General features: G+C 38.2%; 2 protein-coding genes across 2 annotated transcripts in view; both read right to left on the reverse strand.

Annotated features, from left to right (window-relative positions):
- Positions 1-732: 732 nt before the first annotated feature.
- On the reverse strand, positions 733-4,083 carry LOC131353800 (serine/threonine-protein kinase pim-2-like). The gene is made up of 9 exons (XM_058390874.1): positions 3,901-4,083; positions 3,717-3,774; positions 3,197-3,294; positions 2,812-2,862; positions 2,117-2,338; positions 1,447-1,603; positions 1,183-1,359; positions 943-1,044; positions 733-743 (listed from the first exon to the last, which is right to left on the reverse strand). The coding sequence occupies exons 1-9, from the start codon at positions 4,081-4,083 to the stop codon at positions 733-735; spliced, it is 1,059 nt and encodes a 352-aa protein (XP_058246857.1).
- Positions 4,084-13,424: 9,341 nt separating this feature from the next.
- pdia5 (protein disulfide isomerase family A, member 5) overlaps positions 13,425-27,193 on the reverse strand; it is a 47,963-nt gene continuing 34,194 nt past the window's right edge. The window contains exons 13-17 of the mRNA XM_058392739.1: positions 26,832-26,995; positions 25,089-25,219; positions 21,420-21,490; positions 16,951-17,085; positions 13,425-16,826 (exon numbers count right to left, since the gene is read on the reverse strand). Of these exons, the coding sequence (XP_058248722.1) occupies positions 16,746-16,826; positions 16,951-17,085; positions 21,420-21,490; positions 25,089-25,219; positions 26,832-26,995 (582 nt within the window). The 3' untranslated portion in view covers positions 13,425-16,745. The remainder of the gene's footprint in view (positions 16,827-16,950; positions 17,086-21,419; positions 21,491-25,088; positions 25,220-26,831; positions 26,996-27,193) is intronic.

Consider the following 27,193-nt stretch of genomic DNA (forward strand, 5'->3'; position numbering starts at 1 on the left):
TTGCAGATGACATTGTGATCTGTAGTGAGAGCAGGGAGCAGGTGGAGGAAAACCTGGAGAGGTGGAGGTTTGCGCTGGAGAGAAGAGGAATGAAAGTCAGTCGTAGTAAGACTGAGTACATGTGTGTGAATGAAAGGGAGGGAAGTGGAACAGTAAGATTACAGGGTGAAGAGGTGAAGAAGCGAGTGCAGGCAGGTTGGAATGGGTGGAGAAAGGTGTCGGGAGTTCTGTTTGATAGAAAAATTTCAGCAAGAATCAAGGGGAAGGTGTACAAGACAGTGGTGAGACCGGCCATGCTGTATGGTTTAGACGCAGTGTCACTGAAGAAGAGACAGGAGTCAGAGCTGGAGGTAGCAGAGCTGAAGATGTTGAGGTTCTCTTTGGGAGTGACAAGGTTGGACAGGATTAGGAACGAGTACATCAGAGGGACAGCGCATGTTGGACGTTTGGGGGACAGAGTTAGGGAGGCCAGATTAAGATGGTTTGGACAGAGGAGGGAGAGTGAGTATATTGGTAGGAGAATGTTGGACATGGAGCTGCCAGGAAGGAGGCAAAGAGGAAGGCCAAAGAGGAGGTATATGGATGGAATAAATGAGGATATGAAGCTAGTGGATGCAAGTGTTGAGGATGGAGATGAGCGGGATAGGTGGAGAGAGATGATTCGCTGTGGCGACCCCTGAAGGGAAAAGCCGAAAGAAGAAGATTTACAGTGATGTTCTGACACAACATTGCCTATTCATCATCTGTGGAATAAAAACATGTTTAAATTAATATAGAGTATTGTAGAACATAATGTTTCCTTATTTGATTTCTTGTTCAATTCATGTTTCTGTCATGAAAATAAAATTACATGAGACTTTATTATAGAAGAATGCAGTAGTGTTCTAGATTATATTCTATGTTAGTTCATTTTAAGTAGATCTGATGTTTTACCTGGCTAACCTGAAAGGCCTTCTGTGAACCACCCATGTTTACTGATCTGCCTCAGGCTTGGTCTTTTGGTGGGATCTTGCTCCAAGCACCAGTTGATCAGATGGCGGCAGGCTGTGTGGGCAGTGATATGAAACAGAGACAGAAATTTAGTCACAAAATTTTAGTCAAAAAACTTCTGCTTGCAACTTCACTATCATTTTTCTCAGATTTGTTGTAATATCTCAAAATGCTGTTTTTATATTCTCTCACATTCAGACAGGCCAGGTATGAAATTGAGGGACCCAGCAACAATTTCCTCCTCATTACTGAAGGGCATTTCTCCACAGACTAAGCTGTATAGGAGAATGCCAAGACTCCAGACGGTAGCATGGTCGGCGTAGTACTGTTGTTGCTGGATCCATTCTGGAGGCCAAAAATCTGGAGTTCCTGAGCAGAAGAGCAAGAACAACATCAGTAAGATCACAACTTAGATATTCCTTTAATTCTGTGCAATATCTGGTGATGAGCAATTACCTGCATATTCCTCGTAGGGCGTGTCCTGCCACAAATCGCCACAGCCAAAATCGATCAGTTTTATGTCCAGGGTGTCGGAGTTGAAAAGAAGGTTTTCCGCCTTGATGTCACGGTGGAAAACCTTCCGACTTTGGCAGTAGCGGGCAGCCTCGACCACCTGCAGCATGAAATAATAATAATAATAATAATAATAAAAAATACCATCAGTCATTGAACACTAAAGAAAACTCTCAGGATCAAAATCAAACGAGCTCAATTAAATTTCCTCTAAACACAACTAGTTAGATGACTGTAACTATGTACTATACTCTAAAAAGAACAACCAGTCTCAGCAAGACTGGACCCTTACAGCCACATCACATAGTCACAGCCACACCATACATCAGTACCCCTAAATAAACAGTTCAATCACACACGTATCTAAATTACACACACAAACAAAATACAAATGATGCCTTTGTGGATTGTTTTTCTTAGTATTACTAACTTCACCATTATTATTTGCATTTGTGCATCACTTTGTGTTCTCCATTTTTATGGGATTTTTACTTTGTGAAGCATCTGATAAAGCTAGCAAACATGTTATCACGAGTCAATCAAGAACAAACAAATCAACAGCAAACAAATTCTTTAGTTATCCAAAGAGGGACCATAGTGAAAGATGAATCACCTGCAGCATGATCATTTTGGCCAGCACCTCACTGAGTGTGCCTCCTTCACTCAACAGTAGCTCATATACGTCCATGCAGGGGATTGGTCTTTCCAGGACTAACAGGAGGCTGTTGTCCATTTCAAACCAATCCACAAGCTGCAGAACGTACTGGCAGTGAGGTGGCTTTGACAGCATTTGCATTAAAGCCACCTCTAGATGGAGCTTGCAGGTCTCGCCAGGCTAGCAATAAAAAAACCCCATAAAATTAGCATAGTTTCATAGTTTTCAGTATATGAAACCTAGATGCTGCTGTGAGCTAAGACTAATGTGACTGAACTGAGGAGAATTAGACTTTGAAAGAAAGATATTTGCAGAATATGGATGTTATGTTGGATGTGTTATCATGGTGAAAGTACGCTAGTTTGAAGTGTCAGTTACCTTTAGCTCACATTATATTACTTGTTCAATTTATAATGAATATGTTGTTGCTTATATATGATTTGATATAATCTAGTTATTGACCCTAACTATCTGATTGGAGTGGGGGTGTTGACTTATGAAAGTAGTCAGGAACAGTGACTAATGCAGCATTTAGGATTCTTATACTGAAAAATGACAGCAAGTTGCATTCGTTTTGCATAGTTTTGGTCTTTAAAGAAATTGTAAACAGGACTTTATTGCTACTATCACAGCAGTCAAGTAAGGTTACTTACAGCTGTGATGTACAGCTCCGAGCCATCCTTACGGATGTGTTTAATGGCGACCTACAAACAAAACAAAACAAACAAATGGGAACGAGCCTTAAGCATTAAATCTATCTAATCTTATCTGATCTTATCTTATGAAAAACAAAAAAAGTATTTCAATAATCCTCTTTTCAAAAAAACAATGAGGAATTGAATCCTGTGAAGTAAACCTACAAAAAAGGGATGCCCTACAATGAAATTACGACCTTATTATAGATTTAAATCACCAGAGAAAGTTTTTGGAGCACATGCAAAAATCTGGACAATGCTCATGTCATTAACCTCATTAATGCTCTACAGTTCATGTATTGCGTTGACCAGTGCAATCTGCAGGATTTGCACAGGCATTTACCTGCTGTCCATCTTTCCTACGAACTCCTTCGTACACTGATCCAAAGCCTCCACTCCCCAGCAGATTTCCGATGGTGTACAGATCGAGAAATCTCTGTGCTAAAGAAAACAAATAAAGAAAGACACGAAATGAGCCTCGTGTTTGTTGTCCTCTTCTGTGTATGTAGCGCGCTGAGTTAGCATTAACGTAAGGGATCGCTCGCCTAACTCAAGATGCAGCAGAAATCACACGAAGCTCACACAGGTCGCATTTCACATCTCGAGGGGTTTTTAATAGCAACAGCGTTATTTATTTAAAGAAGACAACTTAAATGAGCAACAGAAATGAAAATAAAAAGATCGGAGCCGCACACATGCTGTACTCGCGGCTCAGGTGACTGCAGACTGACCACAACAAAAAACAAAAATGGCGCTCTGCTCTTAAAGGAGCCACAGCTTATTTCACTCGTTACAGGTGAAATGGTCAGTAATAAATCAGTGGTTTATTTCATGTATTTAGTTCAATCATTTGTCTTACATACCCTTTGGATCACTGAGGAATTCCAGACAAGCAGGATGTAAAGTGGGCACCTCTTGGACCTGAAATATCCAATATCACCTTTACAAAAGTATTCTCTCACATTATTTGTACATACATATTGCTACAGCAGCGTTTGGCTCAAGTATAAAAATAAGATATAACTTGAATTAAAAAGAGTTTATTACCTCGTCGTCCACATCCCAATCCTCAGACTGGATATCTTGGTAGGTTGTGAACTTTTCAGGCATCGGGGTGTCATCTGCCTCTGAGTCCAAGTCCCACATCTCAGCTTGCAGCTCCGTGAAAACGGGCATTTCAGCTGTATCCTGCGATCGGTGGTAGTCCATATCCCACACTAGGTCCATCATCTTTAGGAACGATGTATTTATTTCAAGAATGCAGCACTTTCCAAAATCAGATAATCCTCTCTGGTCAGCGCGTGTGTTGTTCTGTTTAAAAAATAACCGTTGCCATGGCAATGACGCAAACTTCATTACGTCTTAAATTCTAAAAAAAATATAGTCTAATCAGTCTGAGTGAAGGACATTAGACCACTTATTTTTTCTTGTAAATATTAGACATCCGACAGACAAGTAAATCTGACTTGTGACTCTCTGGCATATTTACTCGAATTAATAAAGTACTTGAAGCAAACTGTAAAAAATCATGTAAAATTTACGCCGTCTTGATGCGAGGAATCTGCGCATGCGTGGAAAGTAATGCCGCGATGATTCAAGGCTTCTCCATCAGTTCTCGAAGGGTAAGTACTATTTAAAACCGCATTATATTACGGATTATTAGATTTAATTTATTAAAGAAATGGCATTTCATTAGATGATTGTGTTATCATCACTTAATTCTGTACCTTTTAATAGTTTAGCGTGTTCTTGAGTTAGCTTTGTAAAACGAGCGCCATATAAGCTAACGTTAATGTTGTAGTCAACGTTGCAAAGTGTTTAACAAGTTTTTAAGATTAAGTTTTTTAAGTTTAAGTTTTTGTTGAATATTTGTTATTTTGTGTGGTTAACAATTCGTGAACACGTTTTCATTCCCTCAATTTACATAAATCGTGCACAATATAAATCATTCCCCCAGTCTCTAATTACTTTACTAAATTGTGCGTTGTTTGTTAATAGGTCCCTTCTTTACTCAGTCGTGTCCACTTTGTAAATGACCACAACTCAAGAAACCAAGAAAAGCTGAACTGAACTATCTGCCACCACATCCTAACGGGGAATCCATTGAGACTTTAGAAAAAGAAAGACAAAGAGTGTTTGGAGAGAAAATGTCTAAAACCTTTTCTTACAGGAGTCACGAAGTTGTTCATCTCAGCCCCCCAATGAAAGATTTCCAGGAGAGATGGCCTGCCTTATTCTCAGAGGCTCAGGTAATTGAAGCCAGTTACATTATTGTAGATATCACATTTTGATTGTTTGCTGTTCATATAAGGATACTTTTGTGTGTGGATTATTTAACTTATTACAGATAAAGGAGGAATTCTGAAGAATTACGGCTGTGCTCCCGGAGTAAACCTTCATGTGGAAACTAGATGGCTACATGCCGAAACTCTTGGAGCTTTGCTAAGGGAGGTGCTGCGGGAGTCAAGATACAGTCAACAGTCAATAACTGTATAAACCAGTTAAGCATTCTCTAATGATAACTTGTGTATTGTGCATGGCACTGATTCAAACTTCATTAGTCTTAAATTCTAAAATTCAGTGAAATGAAGGGGTGTTATTTTTATCGTGAAAAAAAGTTTAATCAGTCTGAGTGAAGGACATTAGACCACTTATGGACCTTTCATGGACATTACAATTTCACCATTATCTTTCATGTACAATACAACTTCACCATTGTCACTTATTAAAATTATCACCAATTTACAATCACGTGTGCAATATTACAGTTCTACACTTATTTATGTATATATATATATATATATATATATATATATATATATATATATATATATATATATATACATATACATACAGTATATATATATATATACACTACTCACAAAAAGTTAAGGATATTTGGGTTTTGGGTGAAATTTATGGAAAATGTAAAAAGTTCAGTGATACAGTGATATTATATCATGAAAGTAGGGCATTTAAGTAGAAGCATGCAATGGTGATTTCCTCATCTCAAACAATTAATTGAAACAAAAGCCAACAACAGTGGTTGGTATACCACAACAAAAAATGTCAATGTCTCAATAATTTGTCATGTGCCCTTGACCATCAATTACAGCTTGACAACGACGTCTCATGCTGTTCACAAGTCGACTTATTGTCTGCTGAGGCGTGGCATTCCACTCTTCTTGAAGGGCGGCCCTCAGGTTATTGAGGTTCTGGGGTGCAGTGTTATGAGCCTCTACACGGCGACTCAGCTGCTCCCATAGGTTTTCTATGGGATTCAGGTCTGGAGAAAGTGCAGGCCACTCCATTTGAGGTACCCCAGCCTCCAGCACCTCGATACCACCTCGATGAGCTGGAGCATTGTCGTCCATGAAGATGAAATTAGGCCTGTGTTGTTCATGCAGGGGCACAATGAGTGGATTAATGATGTTATTCAGGTAGTATTGGCTTGTCACTGTACCATTCACAAGATGTAGGGCAGTTCTGTACTGAGTAGACACACCTGCCCAGACTGTAACACCACCACCAGTGGCTGATGCATAGCGCTCTCCTTGACATCTCCAACATCGTTGGCGGCCATCATTTCTGCTCAACGTGAATCGACTTTCATCAGAGAACAGCACTGAGGCCCACAGGTCCCTCGTCCAGCGTAAATGCTCCCTGGCCCATGCAAGACGATGACGCCTGTGCCTAGTGGTGTGGTCAGGTACCCATGCAGGTTGTCTAGCACGCAGACCACGCTGATGTAAACAGTTTCGAATGGTCTGACGTGACACTTGGGTGCCTTTCACCTCCCTTAAATGTGCCTGTAGTTGAATGGCATTCATCATCCGGTTCCGCAGGGCACTGTTCACAATGAAGCGGTCATCAATGTGGGATGTGGCCAAAGGATGTCCACTTCTATGCCTTTCTGTGACTCTTCCAGTCTCTCTCTATCTCTGTTGCAACCTGCTGATGACACTCTGTGACACTGTAAGCTCAGTGGCCACTTCCCTCTGAGAGCATCCTGTTTGAAGCCTCGCAATGACGAGGTCCTGTTGATCAATTTTTAGGTGTCGTCTTGGTCTCATGATGTCAAAATGTGAACAGCATGATGAAGAGGACTGTTTAAATACCAATTCTAATTGAACCAGAAAATTTATTGGTTGATTCATGGATCAAACAACAGTTGTGAATTTTGCCGTTAAGCACCTTGTTAGAGAACAGCATGTTATGCAAAAAGTACTGAAACACTGAACAGTTGGACATGTGCACTCAAAAGTGTAGAGAAGGTCAAATTAAGTTCACCTGTAAAGGTTATAGTGCATTTAGGTAACTATTGTTGTAGTGTTGTTACAACACGGACATATAGAGTAATGCCCTCCTGTTAGACTGAGCAAAATAGCATATGTGTCGAGAACATCAATAAATCACTGATCATCTACCAAAACTAAAACATCGTTAGAATGTTAGTATAGTCACCAATTACTAAACTTTGTAATGTTTTCAAGCTAGTCTGAGCAGGAATATTGCTGGTAATCATGCGTAGTGCAAAGGAAGCCGGCAATTTCAAATAACAAACAATTGGCATTTATGTAAATAAATGAATAAATAAATAAATAGCAACCACCATCAAATTTTCAACATAGTATTTTTCTTATTTTTTAATATATCTCTTGTAGATCAAAAGTATGAACATTTGAAATCAGAAAAAAATGACAATTTTGGAAAATGTTTGCTCTACATAAAAGCCTTTGTGAAACGCGGAGTTTGCAGACATGAGTAGGAAAATATTGCCTTTAAATTTCTATAAATTTTGATCTAGAAGAGGTATTGCCTTCAGACTTTGCATCCCAATGGATTTTTTTTGTAGAAATACAGTCAGAAAAAAGCGTACCGTGGAAGTACAAAAAGGGAACAAAAAATATAATGGTACCTTTAAAGGGACACAATAGGTCCTTAGGGTACAATTATCTTCCCAAAACGAGTTATAAAGATATGACTAAAGGTACAAAATTGTACCCTTCAGGGTACCACCCCAGTGATGGCCACTTGTACCTTAAAAGGTACAGTTTGTACCTTTCTTTCTGAGAGTATAGATACATTTACGTGATTGTTAAGTAGAAAGTCAGCACATTTTATTTTTTATTTTCATGAATGACCATCAACTCATTGAGACCATTTTCAACATGCAAAACATCACATAACATAAACTGAAATTTGTTCATAAATCTGGTAATTATTGCACACATACAGTAAAATGTTGCAATGTAGTTAGATATTTGGCATCACAGTCTCATAGTTACAGTGAGTTTACAGCACTCAAGTTGTCAGGTTTTGACATTACAGTTCAAAGACAGTTTTTAAGGTTTCACTTCATAACTCTTGTAGATTAAAAAAAAAAATCATGTCTCAATATGATGTATAAAGTTCCTGATATTTCACATGGTCATTGAAAAACCACTGCCTTACAGAATTCATACATTCTGGGATCATGCCAGAGACAAGAAGAAATTCTGGCTTTACTTTTATTCAATGTTTTGTTTTTAATTTGCTATAAAACACCATCTGGAAAATATTCCCAGAGAAGTTGCAACATCATTCCTGTAAACCCTAACACAAAATCTAAAGACACAAAGACTGTCCTAATAATGTACATCAAGATGGAATCATGTTCAAAGAAGATTGTGTTATTATACCCGATGCACTGAGAAGAGAGATCATGCAGCAGTTACACTCTTCTCATTCAGGTGTTGAAGGATGTTTGTTTTGGTTTTTTTGGATCGGCTCCTAACTAACTTTCATAGACTTGGAAATTACTTTTGATTGGATCTTCCCTCTGGCACTTGCCGGAAATGTCAATAGATTTTGTCATAGTTTTATTCCTTGTGCATTAGATTTGATTTATTTATTTTATGTATTTTTATTTCTTTATTTTTTAGTTGTTCTCCTTTTCTCCCTCTAGATACCATGGCTTCTGCTCGGATCTCAGTGTGTCTGGCGGACATTTTATCATGGATGACAACACATTAGCTGAAACTCAATCCCAGCAAAACTGAACTGCTGGTCATCCCAGGTGATTTATCCCCAGTTCAGTCTCTTGTCATTTTGAGACTGGACTACTGCAACTCTCTCCTGGCAGGTCTACCTCTGAATGCAGTTCCCCACTGCAAATGATCCAAAATGCAGCTGTGACTTGTTTTCAACCTGCCCATGTTCTCCCAAACCGCCCCTCTTCTGCGTTCCCTCCACTGGCCTCCGGTAGCTACAAACATCAGATTCAAAACACTGACGCTTGCCTACAAAGCTAAGAGTGGATCCATTAGCACTGCTCGACTGGTCTCACCATCTCTCATGGTACAAAGTAGGTATACAGTTCTGCTCAAAAATGTGCATACCTTAGGAGAATTTGCATAATGTGTACCATTTTTTAAAGAAAACATAAGTGAGAAGGCAAAACAAATTTAGCTTATTCCTTATAGGACTCAAGTTCATAAGGCATAACAGAATGGCACAAACAAAACATGACAATAAATAAAATAAGGGAAATAATCCCTTTAGTTCTTAATATTGTGTATTTCCCCCTTTAGCATCAATGATGGCATACAGTATTTTGTAATAATTGTGCATGAGGTCCTTGATTCTCTTAGGTGATATAGCAGTTCATAAATGTCTAATGATTAGTTATCACCACTGGGTCCACAGTTATACTGCCAGATTTCAAATTTACACTATTAGTTGTAATATTGTATTACTGTTTTTCTTAATTGCTTTAATAGGTTTGTCCACTCTAACATCACATTTCCAAAACAGTTAACACAGGCTGAAACTGAAGCTCACTGGAAAAAATGAGTAATTTTGTTTGCAAAATGCTCTAACACTCTCAAAACTTCAAACGTGCAACAAAAGCAAATATTTCCACCAGACACTTATGCTCAAATTAATATATTTATTCAATCAATTATTACACATTGGACAACAAAATACAGCTATCAATATGAAATTACACTGATCAAACTCAGAAGTGTTGAATATAGTTTAAAAAAAGAAAACAGCCACCCCAAAGAAAACTTATGGGTGGAAATATCTAATTAAAAACAAACAAACAAACAAAAACAACCTTACACAATAGAGTTGAAATACTCTTGATCGTGCCACAGGTTCTCATCAACATTGCATTAGATGTTTTCCCTTGCAATGCACCGAGGGATATGCCTCCTTACATGGCGTAAACATCCCTGGCAGTCCTCTGCCCCTATTGCCAGACAACCAGCATTCATTGCCTCGAGGAGGGACATCTGCTCATACAGCCGGTGATCATACACCTTCCATCTCCAAGCAGAGAAAAACTCCTCACTTGGATTCAAAAAAGGAGCGTATGCAGGGAGAAACATCATCATCATACAGGGATTTGCTGCAAACCATTCATTCACAGGGTGAGAGTGGTGGAAGGCAACGTTGTAACAAATGATGACACAGAGTCATGCCAGGCCTCAACAGCCCTCTCTCTGCAGGTGGAACCAGTCTTTCATTCAGTGCATTGAGAAATGTGATGAGGCGTTCTGTATTGTATGGGCTGATAGTTGGTGTGTGGCAAAGGACACAGTAATTGGAGATGGCAGCACACATGTTGATATTGGTGCCCCTCTGTCCTGGCACTGTAACAGTGGCCCTCTGCCCAATGATGTTCCTCCCACATCTCCATGAGCCCCGCCTCGCAACTGACAGAACTTGAAAGATCTGGTGCTAACATCTTGGTGCCAGATACCACAGCAAATCTTCCAGTCAAGGCTGTTTTGGCAGCAAAAGGGGACCAACACAGCATTAGGCAGATGGTCATAATGTTATGCCTGATCAGTTTATAAACTCCACACACACAGGGCTAATGAGGGAATTGAAACCCCAACCCTAGGCAAACGTTCTAACAACTATGCCACCATGCACCCAGTACTGATACTACTATTAGTATATAATTATAATATACTTTTACTAAAAGAACATAGTACAGGAAAGAAAAGAGTATGTTAGTTCTTTGTTTAGCCTCCTGGTGGTCCAGTGGCAGGATCCCGCGCTCTTATTGCCGCGGCCTGGGTTCGATTCCTGGGCAGGGAGCTAACCCAGACACTGAAGAGTTAACTCACAGTGCCTGTCCCAAGCCCAGATTAAATTGGAGGGTTCTGTCAGGAAGGGCATCCGGTCTTAAACCCTGTGCTAAATTGAAACAAGTTTTATTTGTATTGCACTTTTAACAATCAATGAAATAAAACTGAATTGCACTGAATCCACTTTGGGATAAAGTCTTAATCACACATTCATTAACACTTAGGGGTAACTTAGCATTACCAATTCGACTACCAGATAACCCCATATAAATACAGGAATGTGAAGCTCCAGGATGTGAAGCTTTACAAAAATGCATGCCGTTGAAAACATTTCATGATAAATGCTTTAACATTTATAACTTCCAATAAACGTTTCGTGTAAGTTCTCATGCTGAAATCAAGAGACTTAAAGAGGCAGAGTGCCTAGGATAGGCTCAAGGTCCATTGCTGTCCTGTCCAGAGAAAAGCAGCTACTGAAGAATGGATGAATGAATGAATGAATGAATGAATGAACGAACATAAAAAAAAAACATCAAGGTGGTGGAACAATGGTTCATAACTATTAGAACAGAAGGAGTTACCAGGATCTAACAGACTGATTATGTTGATGGTGACTATTAATTGATAAGCAATATGATGTCAGTCTATTGCTCATAAATAAAAGAATATCTACTTGTTTACAAGATGTTGTGTATTAGATAGAATAAAAAAAGCTCAGGGTGTGCTGTTATGGGAAAATCAATGACATCACAACATCCCATTGTGTTTTATCGCTCATATACTCTATACCACAGAAGAGAGAAATTCTGATGGATCATCACAAGGTTCTAAACATCACACATTATATATGTTGTTTTTATTTTATATTTCTGTAATAGGTGCCAAATGAAATTTATTATAAACAATTAGAAATGATTTCCCAATTTTATGTTGCTAAAGAAATTTTGTTGTGTTGCTCTATGGAACAGAGAGGAAATTGAGTTTGTATAGATCCAGTGGTAAATGAAGAACATACTTTTGACTGCTGCTTAAAGTGAGAAACATTTTTCCTCCAGAACAATAATCAAGATTTTTTTTTTTAAGGTTCTCTTATACCAAGCAACTTCTCAGAGACTTTGTTTACTGAATTTTCCTCTGTGCAATTAATTTTGTAAGACAGACCAAAAACTACATTCTGAAAACCAAGACCATCATCAGTCAAAATGATATGACAAAGTACAGAGGAAAAAATAACAGTAGTATTGAAAAAGTTTTTGGAGTTTTTTTTTTTTTTTTTAAAAACACAAGTTTTTGCTTTTGCCAAAAGTATGTGAACACATGACCATCACTTACCTCAAGACTGTTTCTATAATACTGGAAACACATCATTTATCCCTGAAATTTATGGGTGTAAACTTGTTTATGACCCTGTACACAAAGTGAACCCCATGAAGTCATGCTTTGCCATGGTTTAAGTAGAACAATTTGAGTTTCCTGACCTCAACCCCACTGAACATCTTTTAGATGAACTGGAACACTGACTGCACCCCAGATCTCCTCCACACCCAACATCAGTGTCTGATCTCACTAATGCTCTTGTGACTGAATGATCACAAATCTCCACAACCGCACTCCAAAATCCAGTAGAAAGCCTTCCCAGAAGTGTGGAGTTAATTAAACACAAAAAAGGGGGAACAAATCTGGAATCTAAATCTGAATGCTCAACAAGAACATATGGGTGTGATTTGTCGTGTGTTCAAATACTTTTGGCTCATAAAGTGTATGTGGAAATATCTGAACTACACAGACAGACTTGTAATTGTCTGTATCTGTTCTGATTGCCCTGTCTGATCACACACTCATTCAAGTCTGCTTGATGATGACAGCTCCTCATGTCCTCAAGGGTGAGCCTCTTTTCCAGCAGAAGAACTCAACGACATTGTCCAATTATTGTACTGCCCAATTACTGTCTCTCTCTGACCTTTTACCTTCTACATACCTTTACATTTTTTTTTCCTTTCTGATTCCCAGATATTCTGACTCCTTGGCACTTTTTGCACCCACAGATTCCACACATATTGTAGGAGTGCATCCAGCTGAGAGGGAACAGTCAGCTCCTACACTTTCCTCCTTGTAATTTTGATGGAGTAGGTACCTAGGCTCACTCTCAGAGGCATTAATCAGACTTTCTCAGCATGCAGACATTACATGCATTTTAGCAGCTGTAATGTCTCCATGGAAAGCGGCATATTCGGCCTGGAGTGACTCATGCTTTATTCAACAATCTTGTAAACGACTTTTGCTTCTTTTTAAGGTTCTAATCCAGCTTAAAAAGAATGAAGCACACTTGCTGATAAACAATTAATCCCAAGACTTTCTATTTACATGTGTGTGAAAACTTTGATACTAATTGGATAAAAAAAAAATTCAGGCACTCTGTACATATCTGATCTTTTAATTTTAAGTTAGAAAAAAATTACGTTGAAAATAATCCTTTTAAACTACGACCTGAAACACATTTATACAGTATGCTGCTGGGACTAGTTAATTATAATTTGCTGGCACCTTATACACATAAATATACAAAAGAATGCATAATGCATACAAAACATCTAGCAGAATAACACAGCACTAGGAATGAGAGAGAACGTAATTCTAAACCAGTTTAAAGAAAGTTAGCTGGTTTCTGGATGAAAAGTAACTATAGCTCTCCTCTAGAGCTTACATACTGTATGATTATGTCCAGAATTATTGGAACCGGTCATGAAAATGATTGTATAAACTTACCCACAAACAGCACTTTTCTTAAGAACTCCTTGACATTTGTATTGTCTTTTAAAATCGAGGCAACCCTGTACGCCCTCATAAATAAGTTTCATAACAAGGGTTGCATGAAAAGAAGCCTCTCATTAGCACATCATTTGTAAACATGTGAGATTACTATATGCTGCATCAGCTACATACAGTATGGTCAATATATACTGTAGGTCAAAATGACAATAAAAGCTTCTTGAATTGAAACAAACCATCTGTGCAAATCTGCATGCAAGGAAGAGCACATGATATTTTCTGTAAAATGTAGTGCATCAGGGATGCATTGGGGCTGTTTTGAGGAAGTTATAAATCTACCATAATATTTCAGCATGGAACCTGGTTGTCTCTGCCAGGAGGTTAACAGGTGGCCATAGACTAGAATTTCTACAATGCATCCAAATCAATACAGAAAAGGTTGCACAAAATAATGTGTGTTTCTGCATTGTCCAGCTCAATCCCTGGATATTGATTTGAAACCTGCAAATTGAAGAAGAACTGAGGAAGACATCCACAGGAGTTACGACAGATTCGCATGGATGACTCCAATATCCATGTACAAGCGTCGCCAACCTTGTTAGACATTACAGGAACAGGATGCTGTACCATGCTGGTACTCTGTCCAAGGTTTTATAGAGAAATTTTCTAAAAATCTATCTAAAAATATTGTTTTAACATCTATCCATGAAATCCATGTCTACATTTAATAGACTCTCATTATGGTATTATTTTATACAGCCAATAATTTATTTTGGCCTGTACAAGTTAGTTATTAAGAAGCCAACAACAAGGAAGTGGGGTCCATCACATGAATTCCTTCAATGTGGTGATTAAACACCAATTCTGCAATAAATATATGCAAGTAATACTAATTACAGTATACAAAGTTAGCAATGTCTACAATCTATATAGAGAAGACTACTTGAGCACCTTGGAAATGTATGCCTTTTTATTTTCCATTGTATTTATTCACTGGGCCAAAACTGTACATATGGCTGGGTGCATAAATCAGACAGATGAAAGTGACTTCTTGGCATCAATGTGACATGGAGACCTTTGGGATAAGACAAAGCAGGATTTCCTTCAACAGACAAACGCTTAGGTACAGAAATTTCTGAAGCACAAAATGACAGAAAACGGATACACAAGCTAATATTCTGTAGTATGAGAGATACAGTAAGCAATATTTTAATGGTTCCCCTCCTGTTGATGCAAAAAAGTAAAAAAAAGAAAAAAGTATTTAGAACTAAGCTATTTTGAAACAAGCTGTCTTTACCCTCCTCTTGGCTACAGATGCAAAAAGATTGATTAGCTGAGTGATAGAAATGTAGCACTTGTGACCATCTGAATATTTCTGCGCTTTCCTTGGCTCGATGGAGTTAATTCTTTCTGCTATAATTTGCCAAGACTTCACAAACCGAATCTTGTCATAAGAAATCTCCCACAGACAAATGTAAACAATTCAGAATTCAGTAACACAAGCTCCGAGTACTCAGCTAAAATGTGTTTTGCTATCCCTGAGAACTTGAAAAATGAAAAGCATCAATCTCTTGAATAATAAAAGATGTTTAGCTACAGATAAGCTCATTAAATATGTAAACTGCCTTGATCAGGGAGTTCCCAACACAGTAGCAAAGTTGCCTCAGAGAGTAATATGGTACAACGCAATGATCCTGGTACGATGTATGAATAAGATTGCTTGAGAAACCTTCACTGCCACACTGGTTAGATGAAAGCGTGCACTCAAGCACCACTTAAATCACATTTCAGAAAGGATTTCTTTCTTTTCTGCCGCTAAAACTAATCTCCAGGTTGTTCTGTAAAAGGGAAAATCAAGATGAGAGGTATTTAAAAATAACTTCCTGTTAAAAGGGTATAGATTGAATAAGCCTTGTGGAAGTGAAGGCTGTCGTTCACTAACAATCTTTTTGGGGAGAAAAATGGCCTATTAAAAAATAAAGCAATATTAAACATCCTTATACCAGCTGAATCTCTATGAAACTCGACTTAGTGAATAAGGTGACTGACATGACCAGATTTAAAAAAAAAAAAAGTAATTCCTTATTTTAGCCTTTAAATGGTTCCTGCACTAATCATAAAAATCTGAACGTTGTCTCACTATGCAGTACAAAGATTCACACTGGGTCTGTACTGCATATTGAGTTCTTGGCCATTCGATATCGAAGTGAAAGTATGGAAACTGATTATCAGGGATAAACGGGAACTAAAAGTACATCAACTAAGTTGGGGTTCAGTATATCCTTCACTGCTGAATTACATTTTTGGCATCTATCATTTTTTTTTATTATTTTTTTCCCCACAGCTGACAGTCAATCACACATAACAATACAAGGAACAAAGACGCTACTTGCTTCAACACACAATTTCTTTTAAGCTCTGTTGTATTTTGGCCCCGCTAATTCTCTGTTACAGTCCTGGGTGCACTGCACCACTGGAATAAAACATATTCAAATAATTAAGGCCACAAATATGAGCTACATTTTCCTTTTTCTTCTATTGTCTGTCTAGTCCAGGATGTCACATTTTTTTGTACAAAAATACTCAAACATGTGATTGTATACATTATGGGTCCTCTTTACAAAGGTGGGAATGGCAATAATTATGGAGACTGTCAGTGTCAAGGAGCGCTTTGGGTGACTTACTGTATGTAAAAGTAGCTGAAGTGTCCGCTTGACACAGAAGCCACTGGTCACTATGAATTGTAGAGTGATTCAGTATTGCATAGATTTAAGATGTAGTTTGATTAACTGTCACAGTATTTGGGAGCAATCGTCCTTGTCACAAAATGTCTATGAAAAAAAACCAAACAAACAAAGAAAAAAGCCAAGTCTTGAGTGGTCTTGTGGCTGAACATTGGTATTACAAACATAAGGCTGTATAAAAATATCCTCTCTTTAAGCTGAGGTTTTCACGTGTGTGGCATCAGTGCTAGAAGGTCCCTGCCCAGTCACAGTGCAATGACAGGCTCCTCCCCTGTTTATAGCCACACCCACATTCTTAGAGCTCCTCTTTCCGCTTTCCCACCTTCTCTTGGTCCCGTCCTCTAAGGCTTCGCATGAAACCGGTGAAGCCAGCCTCCTGTGAACAGCATGCGCGCACAAAAATTTAATCCAAATAAATGAAGTGTTACTAATTTCTATTAAATACAAAAGACTTGATGACTAATTACATTTATTCAAATATATGAAACAAAGTGACATACCCCTCTCTCTCCATTGTATTTTTCACTGAATTTGCCATAATTGTAGTAGTTAAAGGTTGGATAGCCTTCTACGCCCTCCTGCTTACACAGCTCATGGTTCTGGCCTTTGGTGCAATCCACAGCAGCATACACGATCTGAAAAAATCAGAATCAGCATGTAATCTCTTTTCAAACACTGACAGCTACACTCAGCACATTAACCCTTATGTATACTAACTAGAGAGCACATGTGTATAAGTGCTGCTATACAAGCTGTAATTAACATGGTGTGGAACTACACTATCTGTCCATAGACCAGCTGCTTACTCATCCTAATCTCCAAAAGCCCAATAAAACGATGGGCTCAGGGAATAAATTACTGTCTGCAGAGGGAGTGAACAGATTTACCAAACACATGGACAAGTATGTGATGATGACGAGGATATAACAGATGGACTACAACAATGCTGACAATCTCCCTTAAGTCTATTTGCGGGAAGAAATGTATTAATATATGGCCAAAAGTCTGTGGACTCCAAGGCTCAGTCGCAGATATCATGCCCACTAACCGTCGACTGAATGTGTGATGTATTTGGCATACAAAATTGAAAAAATTCAGGAGTTTCAATGTTGGCATCTAATTGGTTGGATTCGACAGGATTTCCGGGTGACGTCTGTGTCAGGTTTTTTTCAGCAGTCCACCTGGAAACAAAGCTGTTGTGGTGCATAACTGCCGTCATGGAAGAAGGAAGCCGACAACTGTGACAATGAACAAGGATAAGCTTTTCTGGATTTTCCAAATAATGTGAAGTTCACAGTTAAGAATCAAGATTAAGATTTGCTGGACTTTCTTAAATGAACAATCTATGGTTGAATACAGGTGTTTTTGTAGGGACATCCACTCTACATTTTCATGCCCCCAACCATGGTGCTGAACAAAACAAACTGATTGGTTGCTTTACATGTCAGTCAGATGCCCTCTTGGACGATCCTTGGCCAATAAAAGCCAATGAACTCCAGACCTTCTGCTGTCAGTTCAAAGGTCTGGCTATGCAAGACTAGTGGACACCTGACCATCACACCCATATGTGGGCCTTCACCAAACTGTTGCAAGCACACAGTTTTCTAGAATGATTAAGATTTCCCTTCAGTGGAACCAAGAGGCCCAAACATGTTCCAGCATGACTATGCCCCTGCACACAAAACAAGATCCATGAAGACAGATTGAAGTTGAAGAAATTGCATGTCCTGCATAGAGCCCTGACCTCAACCCCACTGATCACCTCTGGGATGAACTGAAACACCAAAACCTTCAGGCCTTCTTGCCAGTAATCAATACCTGACTTCACTAATACCCTTGTGACTGAATGGGCAAAAAACCCTTAGTCACACTCCAACATCTAGTGCAAAACATTCCTTGAAGAGTGAAGGCTATTATAGTAGCAAGGGAAGGGCGGGGTACTTTAGTAGCTATTTATAATGGTCAAACTAATAGCATCATTGGCTACAGCATCAGAGTCAAAGTTCTATCTAAAATAGGAACTGTGAAATCCCTGGCTGAATAAAAAGTCTAGCAGATGAGGTGGACAGAATCACATTTATAGTTACTGTACTGGTAGGGCTCCCTAGTGGTGTAGCAGAAAAGTGTTTGCCCTATCTTTGGAAGATCAGAAATTCCAATCCTGGTCACTGTAATTTTTAGCAAAACTGTCCAGAATGGCATTACAACCTAGATGAATAGCATTAAACACTGCACAGTCAATCAGCACAACAGAAACCAATTGTAAAGGTATATTCTGTGAGCGCATGTGTGAAGAGGGCAGTTTTAAATCGCTTTAAAGTTAAACTTAATGTGTTCAGCTGCTCCATAGCATTAAGCAGCAGTTCAGAAAGATGTGGTGGCTGACTTCATGTGTCTCACATGATAGAATTCACCCTTTTGAGGTCATGTCACCATGGAGGGGAAAAACTACTACTACTACTACTACTACTACTACTAATAATAATAATAATAATAATAATAATAATAATAATAATAATAATAAATAAAGTTGTGGATCAAGAAGACTCTGGGTTGTTGTTCAGAAGGTGGAAGTTTAAGCCCCAGCACTGAAGCTGCAACTGTTGGGCCCTTGAGCAAGGCCCTTATCCCTCTCTGCTCCAGGGGTTCTGTATCATAGCTGCCCCTGTGATATGACCCAAACATCAGCTGTGTGGTAACAGTTAAGCTGCTTCTTTGTTATTGGTGAAACACTGGTTAACACTTCATTGAAATGTATAAATGCCAGAATATTTTGGTCTTCTTTACTGGAAGAGTGAGTTTTATACTTCCAAGCATTTACAAATTTTAATTTAGTCTGTCAGAAAGCAGGCAAAGACAAAGCCTGGGCCAAGTTATTAAACATTTATTGTCACATCAAGCAGATCTGACAGGATGAAAAACCCCAGTACCTTAATAATGTGAATCAGTCTGCTGAAATTACAATCCACTTCCATAAAAAAACACACAGAAAGGACACTGATAAAAAAAAAAGGTCTTTTTTCTTTTTTTACACAAGCAAACACAGATTGGGTGGATCCTCTTACAATCCTGATATGAAAAATTCTGTGATAGTCAAGAACATCCTGTTTTTGGACTAATAATGGTCATATGATAGACTCAGCTATGGATTACAAAAATAGGGAGCATGCTCCTTCTTAGTGAAAGCCTAAATACCCTTCAGCAGTTCAAGACGTACTGCTGAATAATGATCTCAGTTAATCTGTTGTTAATTTGTGGCCTTAGAGATTGATCAAATGAGGATATCTATCAGAGCTCCACAGTACTGATAAGAAAGCAGAGAGTGGTGAGGAAATGCTGATACAAATATCAGCCAATTCTGCTATCAATTCCCATACACTTGCTTTAGGGCAAGCATGGATAAGAGCAACAGTGAAATGTTTCTCTATGGGGAATCTACATCATGTAACAGCAGTGGTTTCATCAGGTGGCCTCGGTTAGAAAAATCATTAATGAAGGATCTTGTTATCCACATCAGGCACTAATGATCAGCTTTAAGAAAAACAAGAGGCATAGTATACGGCTAATTAAACTGCCTGATGTGCCTTAGTATACAGCAGGCTCATTACTATTGCAACAAAGAGCCTTTGAAATAAGTAAACCACAGACCTCTTTGTGTTTGCTCATATTCAGTTCAATCAGTGAATGAAAATCAGGGAACTTACAAAAGGTTTACTCATTAAACCCAGCGATTTCTTCCCAGTGTTGGAGCTTGTGTTTAACTGGGCCACTTACACTTGTTTGCTTGCTATAAACAACACAATGTACCATCAGAGTACACTGAGATGTTGCATTATAAATCAGGAGAATGGAAAGTCAGGCACTTGGCTGTTATCTGCACACTTGCCACACATACTAATGCATAGTCTAAGAGAGAGACAGGCAGCACTAATAGATAAAGGATGAACTCTGGGAAAACCAAGGAAAAGACTATATGGAAGCAAACAAAGCAGGAACGAATGTCTTTGAAGCACAACTCGGCTATTATTCTGATTTTAATTAAGACAATTTAATTAAATCCAATTCCTGTGTGATCAAGAGTCCTCCTGATGCTCTGTCACAGAATCTAGCTCTATTGATAAAGAAACAGTCTTGGCACATTTTCCACATTAATCAACCGAGTGCCAAATGAACTCGTGTGTTTATCTGGTTCAGCTCATCAGAACACCAGCAGATGGAGCTTTTTCTATACATTTCTTGTACAGGGTCACAGACCTTCATATAAACAATGTTTCCTACAGGACTCACAGCATGAGAAAGGACGGTCAGGGTGTTAACGGGAACACAGCGTGAAACAGCCAGCTCCCTTAGCAAAACGACTTTCCAAATCCTACTCGATTGAGTAATGGTGGTGTGCAAGTTCAAATTTAAGAGCTATCAGAAGGTTAAAGATGGGTGACATCATGCATACCATTTGATTTCAGCTATTTGCTATGCGGTGCTAGTGATGAATGAAGTTATGAAAAGTTACAAATTATTCTCTGAGGCATTTCAGAGGTGGGTCAGTTATTTGGAGTGAACTTGGAAAAGATAGCCAGATTATAGACAGAATTATAGTACTAGACACTGAAAAGCAAAAGAATGAGGAAGAGGGTATGGCTTCATGTGGAAAACATTAAAGTCAGCTGGGTGTTTATGAGTTAGAATACCAGCAATGTGCCAGTAATATGACTGAGGATAAACACATGAAAAGCAGATGTCTATTCATGTACAACATATATGATACTGATCCTACATTCTGAGAAATGAAGAGCTAACAAGCAGCATGAGAATGGCAAGTTTAAAGGGGTAAGAGACAAGACCTTGAAAAAGTTCTGCTAAATTCTAAGCGATTAAAGATGGAGAGTGTCGAACAAAAAAAAAAAAAAAAAAACAGGGAAAGAAAGTAAGCCTGATAAGGAAAATTCTCTTTCATGAGGTGGTGTCTCACCTTGCGGTCCTCTTTGAAAGTCTCAGCCGCTGTAATGAAGTGAGGGACGGCGTTCTTACAGTGCGGGCACCCTGCAGAGAAAAGCATGTCATCATTTCATCTTTCAGCTGAACTGAATATCATCTGAGCCAACTGGGTACTGGGAAAATGTTGTGATGCTTTCTCTCAAAGCAAAGGCCGTAAATAGCCAAGAGAGCCATAGAAAAATAACAGTGATGAAGTGCAGAACGTAAAAACACAAGGACAACTAGGCGTTTCAAGAGATCGGCTCAAAATGTTCTCAAAGAAAAAAACGAACAAACAAACAAACAAAAAAAAACCCCACAAGCCCTGAAATGTTCACATTAGCTTTTACTCTGTTTCTGTGTTTTCCTAGCACTACTGTTATCACTCTTTAGATCTGAGCTACTTCACAAAAACGACAACTTATGGAAGCAATAAAGCAAATCAGGATGGGTAATTATAGGACAATAATCAAAAACTGGGTGGTGTGATAAAGCTACAAGCCAAAAGTTGATTATTTTCCTCTAAAACCATGTCCTGAAGAGATTTATTCCTCTTATACCCATTATACAATTTACCACTGCTTAGAGTTTATATGATTAACGAAGTACAACATACATTTTAATGATTACTTTGTTAAATTAATTTTTTAATGATTTTCTGCCTAATTTAGTCTTGTCCAATTCCTAAACCAGTTAAGTCTCTTCCATCACATGACATCTACCAGTCTGAGAGGGTGAAGGCTATCATATGCTTCCTTTGAGACTTCTGAAGCCAACAAACATGATTGCTGCATCACATGGTGCGTTATCAGCTTTAACTCTGACTGTTACAAAGTGCCGACACTGGAGACTCCTTCCATAAACGTTAAACATTCATCTTCTTAGATAAAGCTTCACCATACAAAGCATTATACATTTTATTTGTTGGATAAACATTTTTAATCAGTTTATTATTGAAAAACCTCTACCACACAAGTCCTTACATTTTAGCAGCTACTACAGCAATAATAAGGTATTAATCAGAATGAACTGATTAATGAGAAGCTGTGATTCTCCCTGCAGCCAGCACTACTATCAGAACTGCTGTTACAGAAAATAAATCAACACCAATCAGAATCAGGAATTAGCTACCGATGTAATCTGGGTTTTCAAATTAAAGTCATTACAGAGAAGGAGCTTAGTTTCACAAACCAGTGCACTTAAACGGCTCCTGAGGGTAAACTAATGACGCTTGGAGTCCCAGACAAAGGCCTGCTTGTGTGCACAACACGGCTTCTAATTTCAGAAGTACAGCAGTCATTAGAATAATGAAGCATAAATCTGCTGACCCTCCTATCGGCTCATCGGCTTCTATTACACAAGTTTCCAAACCTCCAGACCTGCGTCAGGTCTATTTGACCTTGCATTTCTATCCACATACCTCACACACTTCAAATAAGAATCTAGAGAGCAAGATAAAGCTGCATTTAAAGAACATTGAAACATATTCAGGAAACTTATGTCTAATGAATACTCTCTGATGAGGTTATTTAGGATTGTACAGTAAAAAGACCTTCACCCCCCCCCTTCCTGTGTCTCTCTCCCTCTCTGTCTCTCTCTCTCTGTTACTCTCTCCCTTCCTCTCGGTCTCTCTCTCCCTCTCTCTGTCTGTCTGTCTGTCTCTTTCTCTCCCTCTCTCTCAGTTCTGTCTCTGTCTGCTTCTGTCCGTCTCTCTCCCTCTCATTCATATTTAAGGAGGAAGAAAAAGGAAAATAGAGAAAACTGTCTGGTCATAAATACCTGTAGAACTTTCTATTACAGAAGGCAGCACCATCAGTAGCCCATTAAGCAGGTCATTTATTAGAACCAAGCAAATTCTTTCAACAACCTTAACTCTAATTTCATTCACCATTGTTCTAAATTCTGAACAACTGTAAATAAAAGGAATTTATTGCTATCTCTGAGAGAAGATGCTCATTAAGGTTTAATATTAACAGTTCAACAAGAATAATGTGCACAAACATAATGAAATAAGAACTAATGATGTGATAAACAATCTGTTCTTAGATTTTATTACACTGAAATTAACACTACCAAACTTTTCTCAGTTACCCATGAAAAGAAAAACATACAAAAAACACACACAAAAAAGTTTATTACATTAAAACCTTTATTACTTCTAATGTTTAATCTTTGAACGTATTTTGAAGTGATTAGCCAATATCAGAATTATATCATAAACTGTATGTTTTAGATATGCTTTATTTTTTTCACCTGCACTGTTTTCTTGGTGCTTCATGGGTAAAATTGTCACCTTATATCTACATAATGTTTCTGTTAATTAAGCTCCGCCCAACACAGTTCGACTGAACTATGAATGACTTTCTATTCTCTATAAATAGCTACTATATAGAAGGTAATGTGACAATACATAACATTTTCAAGAGGCACACACTGAAGTTATTGTGTTTCTGTGGTGAATTTTAAATGCTGTTCTACCGAGCAAAACATTTGTACTACGTATATTTTAAAAGATTTATTTGTATATTGCATACTGAATCAGAAATTTGCTGAAACATACAACAAACATACAAAGGAAATAAAGTATGAAATATATTGCATCAATTTACCCCCCCCAGCAAGTTATTGACATTTAGTCAATAAATAAATAAATAGATGGATAGATAAATAAAAAAAATTAGAAGCTACACTTTGACAAGCATTAAATTACACCTAAAACAGATAGATAGATAGATAGATAGATAGATAGATAGATAGATAGATAGATAGAACAAAGGACAGTATACATTGAAGAAATATTTTTTGCTTTTCTTCAAATCATTTTAATTTATAATAGGGGCTACAGAACTGTTAAAGAGCAGACTTTAATAGATAAGCACAATTATCTCAAGCCATTGTAAAATAAATGCAGCATTCTGGGGAAGAGAAGCATTTAATTCAATAGAAGCGCTTTAGAAACAATTAACTAATCGTTTGAGGGCATTAAAGTTTTCACATTTTAGGCAACAGCATAATCACACAAATCCCTTATTAGACTGATGTTTCGCAAAAATATTAAATGTGGGACAGGGAAAAGGAAGTGCTGTTTTTGTAGGGAAAATGAAAGCTCTCCATTAAATCTTTGAAGCTTCTATCAAAGGAAGCTGAAGACATCTTTTGTAGCAGCACCCTGTGAAACTGCTGCTGTGGCACATTTGCTCATTTATTTCCCCTTTGCTGCTTTCTGTTGTTCATAAATATTTTGCACTGTTCCCTAAGTAATGATAGCAGAATCAAATTAAAAAACATGCTGTGAAGAGTGTCATTTTAATAACCGGCTGATGGTACACTAACCTGTAGTTATGGTTTATATTCATGCAATCTCTAATTATGAGCCTCATATGGTTATAGGATCATTGCTATAAGTAAAGTTACAGACTCAAAGATTGCATTTTAAACACAATTATTAGCATTTTGATAGCTTATATTTAATTAGCAATACTACAAAAAATGCAATCGGTCCTTTTTTATGCTTTCGAGGCACATCTTATTCATAACTGATGCTTTTTACAATTCTGTGTGGTTTTAATTCTATAAAAATAATTAATTCTATAGGAACATTCACTTGATCCTACAGCCACACTACAAGGGCATCATTTAGACATTAGGAAAGCAGACAACTTACAGGGAGCGTAGAACATGACCAGGGCGTGCTTCTTCTTTTTGAGAGCCTCCCTGAAGTCCTCGGCCCCAAGGTGACTCACGCTGGATGGCTTCTCCTCCCATGACTGTTCAGGAGGAGGGGGAGCCTGTGGACTGAGAGAAACAGAAAGGAGAAAAAAAAGAATCAAAATATAATATTTACATAATATATTGTGACAAATGAGCTGGTTAATAGTGCAAATGAAAATACTTTCAAATACTCGGTCAAATGCTCATATAATTGTGAATTATAATTCTAAAAGTATGTGGACACCTGACCATCATATCCATACCTACATGCTGAATATCCCATTCCTGATCTAGTGCCTCTTTGTTGTAAAATAACCCCCAGTCTTCTGGGAAGGTAGGTGTGGGAATTTGCCCATTTACAGTTAGTGACCATTAGTGAGATCAGGCAATGATGTCAGGTGAGGAGCTCTGGGACACATTCCATTTTATCCCCAAGGTGTTTAGTGCGGTTGAGGTCAATTGAGTTGCTTTGTGTACCTTGTCATGCTGGAACCGGTTTAGGCCTCTTAGTTCCAGTAAAGGGAAATGGTAATGCTACAGCATATAAATACATCCTGTACAACTGTGACATGTTTGGGGAAGAACTACATAATGTTATAGGAGAGATTGTCAAGTGTCTACAAACATTCTGGCCATGTAGTGTATACATAAAGACAAATGCCTAAAAAAAGCCTAAAATGTCAATTAAAACCTTGACCTGAAATTATATATTTTTACGGACTCCAATCACATCATCAACACCTGCCTAAAACTGACAATTTAAAAAAAAAAGAAAAAAAGAAAAAAAGAAAAAAAAAAAAGTCTTTCTTTGGTTTGGCCCTGAAACTTTTCAGTTTCGTGCAAAAAAATTCTCTACACAGGTGCTCCCATATCTCAGAGCCCAGACACACAAACAGACAACACACACACAGCTACTGTTCACCGCACAAACCCCTCCAGGGACAAGAACATGCACAGTCCTTTTTAGCTCAGGGGCCGGAAAAGTCATGGTAGTGACTGATTGAAGTCAAGCACCAGTGAACATACACCCAAAAGTGTGAGTGAGCAGACTGCCCCCCACCCATACACAAAAAAAAGAAAAAGGAAAGAAAGAGAGAGGCAAAAAAAAAAAAAACAGTGACAGCTACTCTTTAGTCCACTGAGAGTCTATGCATAAGCTAGAATGAGTCAAAGTTTATAGCTTTGGCATTATTAGAGCCCTTAGTATATGGAAACAAACACACAGAGCTGCTCTACTTTTCCAGGATGTATTTTTCTTTCTGGAGAAACAACTATTCAGCTGGAGAATCATCCTGCATACAACATGAATTCAGCGAGAAGACACTGTGACATCTTTTCAGTATTTATGATGACTTGGCTCAAATATTTGTGTATAACTTAGGTAGCAGTGACACAGAATCACCATGAGGTCTGGGGGAGTTTCATCCTTCCTGCATCACCTTTCCAGAGCAGTCCCAGTGCCCCAAGCCCAAACACACATCATAGACAGACAGGAGAAAAACAGCAGCATTTACTACTGCTAGAAAGATACTTATCCTTCCATTACTGTTTTTATATTGCAGCAGAAATTATAGCTATGCAGAAATAATAATAATAACAAAAATGATAAAGCTGGACTCTGCAAAAGTACATACTATGAACTTTCTCTTCAAAATGGTTAACAACTCAAAAACAGAGGGAAAAACAAACAGCTCACTTCTGCAGCCACTCGATGATCTTGTCTTTGGTTCGTAGCTGTGGTAATGTGTACTTTTCCTCGCCCTTCTCAAAGTACTTCACAGTAGGAAAGCCTGAGATCTTAAAGCGCTCAGCCACAGATTTATGGATGGTGGCGTCCACTGCTGCTAACACACCTGGACTCTGAGAACACACATACAGCAAACCAGACAAAATCACACAGTGAACTTTATTCATATTTATAAAGCAGCTTTTCAGCACATATTTTAGCAGTGTAAGCCCTTTTAATACTGACTGATCGCTATGGTTAAGAACTCCTGCACACTGAGGAGAAAACTGTTAAAGGCTGAGCGAGACTCTCAGGTCGTGCAGGTTCTGAGA

This window comes from Hemibagrus wyckioides, linkage group LG06 (genome assembly GCF_019097595.1).
Source record: "Hemibagrus wyckioides isolate EC202008001 linkage group LG06, SWU_Hwy_1.0, whole genome shotgun sequence".
In the NCBI taxonomy this organism is placed as follows: domain Eukaryota; kingdom Metazoa; phylum Chordata; class Actinopteri; order Siluriformes; family Bagridae; genus Hemibagrus; species Hemibagrus wyckioides.